Source organism: Numenius arquata, chromosome 10 (genome assembly GCF_964106895.1).
Source record: "Numenius arquata chromosome 10, bNumArq3.hap1.1, whole genome shotgun sequence".
In the NCBI taxonomy this organism is placed as follows: Eukaryota; Metazoa; Chordata; class Aves; order Charadriiformes; family Scolopacidae; genus Numenius; species Numenius arquata.
Genome location: NC_133585.1, coordinates 2,840,047 through 2,847,498, shown reverse-complemented (window position 1 = coordinate 2,847,498; position 7,452 = coordinate 2,840,047). Strand labels below are relative to the sequence as shown.

The 7,452-nt window shown below is 41.0% G+C and overlaps 1 protein-coding gene across 1 annotated transcript in view; it reads right to left on the bottom strand.

Moving 5' to 3' along the window:
* Window positions 1-1,224: 1,224 nt before the first annotated feature.
* FRMPD2 (FERM and PDZ domain containing 2) overlaps window positions 1,225-7,452 on the bottom strand; it is a 54,999-nt gene continuing 48,771 nt past the window's right edge. The window contains exons 27-32 of the mRNA XM_074154946.1: window positions 7,026-7,240; window positions 5,851-5,949; window positions 4,301-4,665; window positions 3,154-3,448; window positions 2,051-2,209; window positions 1,225-1,407 (exon numbers count right to left, since the gene is read on the bottom strand). Of these exons, the coding sequence (XP_074011047.1) occupies window positions 1,225-1,407; window positions 2,051-2,209; window positions 3,154-3,448; window positions 4,301-4,665; window positions 5,851-5,949; window positions 7,026-7,240 (1,316 nt within the window). The remainder of the gene's footprint in view (window positions 1,408-2,050; window positions 2,210-3,153; window positions 3,449-4,300; window positions 4,666-5,850; window positions 5,950-7,025; window positions 7,241-7,452) is intronic.

Below are 7,452 nucleotides of genomic sequence, written 5' to 3'. Positions count from 1 at the left end.
CAAACTGCCTTCCACGCTGGCAGGAGAGCCAGGCACTATCTCTAGCACATAAATACCTTGCAACTTGCTTCCAGCTCCTCCTGTCAGCTTCAAGCCTAGAATAACGCAGAGAAAGCATCTTTTGTGGCAGTGTGCTCTGAATGTCACTGTCGGTGACATCCAGCCTAATGGAATAGATGGGGGTCATTGAAAGACAGGCTGAACAAATCACTGACATTAAAAATACCAGTCTTTCCCCTGTGAGATGGGGTTTAAGAGCTGGACTGGGAGAGTGAAATGCAATTAGATGTTTAAAAATTATGGGAAAAACTTAAATGGTGTTGCCCATCTCTGTGCTTCAGCTATTCCATACTGCTTTATTTCACCTTATGTTGAATAGTCTTTTAAATAAGACACGTAGCTGGATAGCAGTGTCTCTCTCATTACCAGGGCGCTTAATTGCCTCGCAGCCTTTAGAGTGCCACAGGAAACGGGGGCATACGACAACTAAGGACATACCCGTACAGTGCAAAACAGAATTGTGCAATGATATTTAAGCAATCTCCAAACAAGCAACTTTCTGAACTGGAAACGGGATGCTGTGCCTGAGCAAATATATATATATTTGTGTGTGTGTATATATATATATATACACACTGTTTCCTGAGTCTACAGTTTTACCTGTGAGCGGTACTCGCCATGTTCTGCAGAAACACCAACACACGCCGTGGGGATTTCTTTTATCGCTTATATTGCACAATGTAAATAAAGCCTTGTGTCTGTGGTGAATCAAGGACTTGAGTGGAGAGTTTTTGCATAGCAAACTATTGCCCTCACCAGTGGCTCATCCTTCTGAAACTTTGCCTTTTTTTTTTGGTGTGTTTTTTTTTTTTTCTTTCCCTCCAAATAGATAAGTATCTTAGCAGGTAGTAGGCGTTATTATCTAACTACCAACAAATTCTGTGTGTCAGTGACTTGAAAATATGAAACTGGAAATCTGCCAGAAACTTCAGCTGAAAGGGTGATAATACAAAGATAATTTTTCCAACTATCTTTATTGGTCTAATAAGAGAGATTAGTTTTCCCTTGCCCAAAATAAAGCTCTCCATTCCTTGGCCATGAGTGATGGAGGAGAGCATAAAAGTGTCAAGGTCTCTCAGGATCATATTGATCCAAGACCACCGTTGCTTATGGTTATCTTAAAATTGCTGTAATCCCTGTCCAAAGTAGGTTGCATAGTATTTACTACACACCTAGCTGTCCGTTGGCACCTTTTGTGAGAGTAATTTCGGGAATCTCATCTGGCCTAATAGAGGGATGCAGATCGCTGTCAGCACGACCAATCACGAGGTGCAGATCAGGAGGAGAGCTTTGCAGTAAAGTCAGGGCTTCGTTGCACGGTAAAGAGGTGACATCAATTCCGTTCACCTAAATGACAAACCGGTAAAACGATGTCATAGATCTCATTGACCATCAGGTACTTCTCCCTCCCCTCTGAATTTTGTGTATGAACTTGGATTTGTTTTCACTTTCACGTAACTGCTTTGCTGTGGTATTTAATGTCAGTGAATGCAACAGTTAAGATTGCAGTAAGATATTTTTTTTTCAACTTTTATTCTTCTGAATGCAGAGCTTTCATAAAAATAGCTCTTTTTTTTTTCTTGAAACTCAAGGTCTTGTAGCAAAACTCAAGGAAGATGGTCGAATGCGATGAATTGAAGATGAACCAGGCTGAAAATAGGCTTTGTTCGTACATTACAAAGGACATAACTCCTGCATCCTTTGCATGTCACCTACCTTATTACATTAATTCAGTTTATGTTATTTAATTGGGAAGGCACTTAGTATCTCGGTTGTCTTGCTTTGCTGCTAGATGTTGTTTGCCTGGTCATACAATCTATTCAGTCTGAAATTTGTCTTACTGAAGTCGGCAGAATTACATTAGTATGTGATTCACTTGCATGCCTAAATATCTGATAAACTTAACCCTATGAAAGGAAGAACGAGGAAGCTAAATGACATTGATCTGAAAATATTTTCTCCTCTGTATAAACTCAAAGAATTACTGTACCATAATGATTCTATCTCCCCTTCTCAGTCTTCCATCAGACAGGGCAGGCTCATTCAAGATTTCATCAACGTACAGGCAGTTGTCCACTTTGTTAAGAACTACGGAGAATCCATAACCGTTGTTCTCTGACTTTGTCAAAGTCACAAAGATCTCCATTTCCTGTTAAAATAAGCACAAGATCTGTTTGATGGGGGCTTTTCTATTGCCTCATTAACATCTTCCATTATGTCTTATATGCAGATAGGAATCGGATCCTCAGATGGTATAAATAACAGCAAACATCAGGGTTTCTCTGATCTGTTACTGCCTTGCTCCAGAATGAATCTTACTTTTTTTTACCTAGTGGAGCTGCATGGTGATTGATTGATGGATTGATGGGGCCTAATAAGGGGCAGAGAATGCCCCCAGAGACTGGAATTTTGAAATCTGAAATGTGTAAAGAAAGGCCTGGAGTCCTCTGAGCTGACAAGCATTATAATAGTGGGGTGCAGACATTATCGATCTTATTGCTGTCCCACTGAAAGAAATGGCTGGAGCTAATTTTTGTCCTCGGTGCTCTCAAATTAGTAGGGATCCAGAGCTCATTCATGTCAGAAGGAATGCAAGATGTTCAGCATTTGGCAGGACTGAGCCATATATTTTTGAATAGTAATTAGCAAAAGGATTGTACTTTCTTATCAGGACATTACAGTACGATCACCGTAGCAAAGTGATTTTCCACATGGCTTTAAAACACGACAGAAAAACCCCAAGTAGCTGACTCCAATTAAGTTTAGAGGCTACTAGAGGGCTTTCCGGCCTTTGTACAATGGGAATAATAACACAGAATGCTGGAAAGCTGAAGAAATAGTAAGATGGCATGAGCGAGGAGATGGCCTTAAGGCAAATAGTAAAGAATTCTGAAAAGCTGGGCGTAGCGGAAGGTCTGCTTGACTTGAAGATTGTGGGCATGCAGGAAAGTAAAATTAAAAACCCAACAAAAACTCTTGCAAAATAGCACAGATAATGAATTAAAACTAATGTTCAAGAATGTTGTGTTCTGAAAGGTGTTTCTTTTTCCCTGTCATATTCTACCTGTTAATAATCCGGTGTCTATCACGTACCCTAGTGCAATCTTCCTTTTCTTCCTTCTCTTCCTCCAGTTCCTCCAGGTCTTCCCATTCATTGTCACTGTCACGTGTGTCCCCAGCAGGCAGGGATGATGAGAAGGGACCACAGAGATGTGGTTGTGGGGTCACCATGGTTGTGGAGAGCGTCTCGGAGCTTCCTCCCCGTGAAAGTGAGGTGACAGACGTTGAGCTGACAGTGAGATACTCTTCATCAATAGGGGGCAGAGAGAGTGTTTCAGGCATACATTTTGTGCTTGATAGGTCAGCATCGCTCTTATTAAGTATGAGGCTGGAAAATAAAAAGATTGTAGTGCTGGAGTTTTCCTCCATATGCTTTATTAGATGGCCACTGGAAAGTCTCCTGCTTATACATGACCTTATTTTAATTTTAAGTGAAGTACTAGTAATGGTATTAAGTTGCTGTCTGGGTCCTCCTGTGTTATTATAAAGATAAGTAAGTAATCAATGAGAATGAAGCTTCTCCTCTTGAGAGAGAGGAGCTAAAAAAAATGAACAGCCATTATGGCCCCACTCGACTTGTAGAATGGAATCTCTGACTGTCTGTATATTGTATAACTCCCCTGTATATTGTATAACCCCTCTGGTTCAGGGCTTCTGTAGGCTTCTGAAGACTGGAAAATAACTTCCCCCTCCCCCCCCCCCCCCCACTTGATCATGGTTTGTCTTCTGAGTTTAGTTTTCTTTTTTTTTTTTTTTCTCTGAAAAAATTTGAAAAGATCGTAAAAAAAGAAAGATATTTTTGGTGCCTATTTAAGTCAACTCTGTGAAAATTGAAATTGAAAGATGGTATAATAAGTAAGAAAGTCTTTGGTTCCTATTTAAATCAATGAGAGTCTTTCCACTGATTTCAAACTGCAGCCAGCTTCAGCTGAACAGCAGAAATGATTACAGCCGTGCAGCGCTCCTACAAATGTCTCGCAGTGCAGAACTTACGCAAAACTCTAATAAGATGAGAGTAAATAGAGACAGCGGATTAGGACAGAATAAGATGATAAACCAAAATCTTCAGTAATCAGCAGTGATTAGTAGCAGATAGCCCCGTACTTAAACCTAAGCAATTCACTTTCAAAATTCTAAAAGCTGGAAGAAAGGCTGCAGAGCACATTTCAGTGTTCCCTACCTTTTGGCCCATCCGAATTCATGTGGTGAGTAGCAGTTCTGCTTCACTTCTTCCTCTAGGGAGGGGAAGGCTTCAGAACTGGCAGCTTCTTGATGAAACTTCCAAAGATGCTTGTAGAAACTTTCCCTGGGAGCCATCAGTTTCTGTATGGGCTTCTCTTGAAACTCGGCTTCCTGGTCTTCATAAGCTGAGCTGTCGTCCTCGGGAGGCTCACTGAAATCTGCTGCCGCTGGAGAATCCAGGCAGTCTTCAAGGTCTGGAGAGGTGCTACCTCCATCACTGGTAGACTGATCCATACTGTTTCCTACCTCGGTACTGCTCGGCATTTCTGCCACAAACTCTTTGATTGGAGATGGTGCTGGAGTCTATTGGAATAACAGAAAGGTTAGTGTAACTCCTTTTCTATCCCCCAGCTTCTTTCTGTAAAATAATTTGAAGAAGCGATTATCAATAAGCATCTAAATGTGAAAGTATCAAATGGTGGCTGGAAGGGAGGGAAAAAATAGAGGGAGGTGCTCTCTCCCTAAACAACTGTTTTGTCTTTATGCTTATCTTAAACATTCTTCAGGAGTTCCACCAGGGCACTACTACACAAGTTCACTTCTCCTGGTGAACTTTTTACCAGAGGTGGCTACTTTTTATTTCGTTTCATATTATGCCTCAACTTTGTATCTATATTCTCTTCACTGCATAGAAGTGCCTCCAGATCTGACTCCTGTGCGACTGACCATAGAAATCAGCCACGGGCACATTGCAGGAGAGTACCAGGAGCCAGTTTGTTATCTGGAGATGGTCCCGACAATCATTTCTGGCTGCCCAGGGCAGCTCTTATAAATCCTGGTGGGATAGGAGCAATGAGTGGGCCGTTCTGCACGGAGCAAGAGTATTGCAAATGCACATTCATCGTAAGAGTACTTGGGTGTGTGTCCATGAGTTGTGTTCAAGAAGCAGGAGTAATAATCCTAGCACACCCAATGGCACTGGTTTAGTCTCTGCAGTCTCTACTGAGAGGTTTTTTCTTTCTTTTATTCTCCCCTGCAGATTCTTCTAACTATCAGTAAGAAACTGAATAACCAGTTGAAACTATTATTTCATTTATTTAAGTTTATTAAGAGGTTAGCCTGGATAGGAAGTTTTTTATTTTCCTCTCGCTTTTGGGAATAATGCAGCTACCTCCAGCCCACGAGTCAGAATGGCTGCAGGTGGGAATATCTGCAGTTTCTGACTGAGGATCTAGTAGAGCATTTCAGGAGTATCCCTAGAAGATCTGCTTGGGTATGTGCTGTTTCACTCCAATGACAGTGCTGCAGTTTAGAAGTTCTTGGGCTGGGATAGCCAAGTTTCACATCTGTCAGATTTCTATTATTTTGGTCACTAAGGAAGAATCAGTTGAACTCTAGACGTTGAGTGGAAGCCAGGAAAGGAAAGAAATGGAATAAAAGACTTTGGAGAAAATAGAAGGTTGCCTTGGTCAAGACTGGATAGAAAATGCAGTGGTGGATTTTTTCAGGTTTTCAGAAGGAAGTTTTCTGACAGCAGCTTTGCCTTACCAGGGCACTCAGCTCTATTTCTGGAAGAACACCTTTTGGTGGTCTGCAAAGTAGTATTGTGACTTCTGCAGGAGCTCCTCTCAACAAGTGCAGGACATCCTAAGCATGAGGAAGGAATATTAGATTTCTTATGGAACAGTCTATAGCACATGTCATTTTACCAAGTGGGACAGAGCCAGTTTTTATTGTGAATGCCAAATTCCTAGTATTTGTGCCTCAGCAGTGTCTGGGGGCCAAAATTCACTACTGTATGATTGTCATAGACATTCACATGAAAACTACGGTGCACTTCTATCTAAAGTAAAGACAGTTCTGTTTACAAACTTTTGTTTCCCCGCTGACACATAGGTTTAAATTAATTCTTTTTCTTTTCTTGAAGAAAACAGGTTTTTCTGACAAATTAATTCAAACTGCATGTGGCGGGGACACATCTTCAGTCAATTAGACACTGCCATACCGACATAACCAAAGGGAGACTTTCTCAAAGCTCCTCCTTGACATAACATCTATTCGGTGGCATTCAGCTTTCAGCACCCCATCTTTTGCCCCAGCTATTTAATGATATAAATGACCTGGCCGTGAGAAAATTGCATAATTTCCCCATTTTTGTTTGTTACCAATTTTACCTACTCAATGTGCGTTCATATGCAAAGCTCAGGGATTTTTTCATAAGGTAAAAAGATTATGATGAAAAAAAAATCCATATGTAGTCCTTTTTTACTGTTTAATTTCTTCATGTGAGTATAGAATTTCTCTTTCCAGGCAAAAAAAGTTACACTGGATTTTCCTCACCTGGTAGAGATTTGAATCTGGGGCATGGTATTATAGCATGACATTACAAAGCACAAATGACCACAGGGAAAAAAATGTTCCAATTATGCTTAACACCAACAAAGATCCCAACTAATTAACAACTGGTGTGCATCTAACAATAGACTTTGTGCATCAGTAGTAGAAAGTTATAAATTAAATAGCGGAATAAGTTCTCTGAAAGAATTCTGTTAGGAAGGAAGTTCTCCATAAGAATTCCAGAGAACAATCCTACATAGAAATCAGATTCATTATATGCAATTTCTGACTCCCTCTGGTGATAATTAAGTTTAAAAGCAGTTTCATCCCATTGTCTATATTATCATGTTACCCACCCGGGTCCCAGCGATTGTACTGCCTGGTACCTGATACAGGAGTCCTTGAATAGTTTTCCCGTTCACAGCTAAAATAATGTCTCCGACCTCAATTTCACCGTTTTCTTCAGCTGGCTGCCCTGGAAACAGTCTTTTGATCCTGACAATGGCTCCTCCAAAGTGTTCGCAAGCATCTCCTTCCATTTGCAAAACACTAAAGCCGAGGCCTCCAGAGTTCTTTGTCAATTTGACTTCAAATGTATTATCTGTTCAAAGCAGGGATTGAAAAAAGAGTGGGAGCTGTGGCGTGTGTATCCCTGTAGGAGCTGATGTGCGTTCTACCCTCAGCAGACCTTTTCCCTGGGAGCTGCAGAGGCAGATCTACTGATACTGATGGCAAAAGAAGGGTTTGGTGTTCCTTTAATTTATGTGAGCCCTTGAAATCGCACAGGCAGAATGGGGAGAACTGGATTCTATT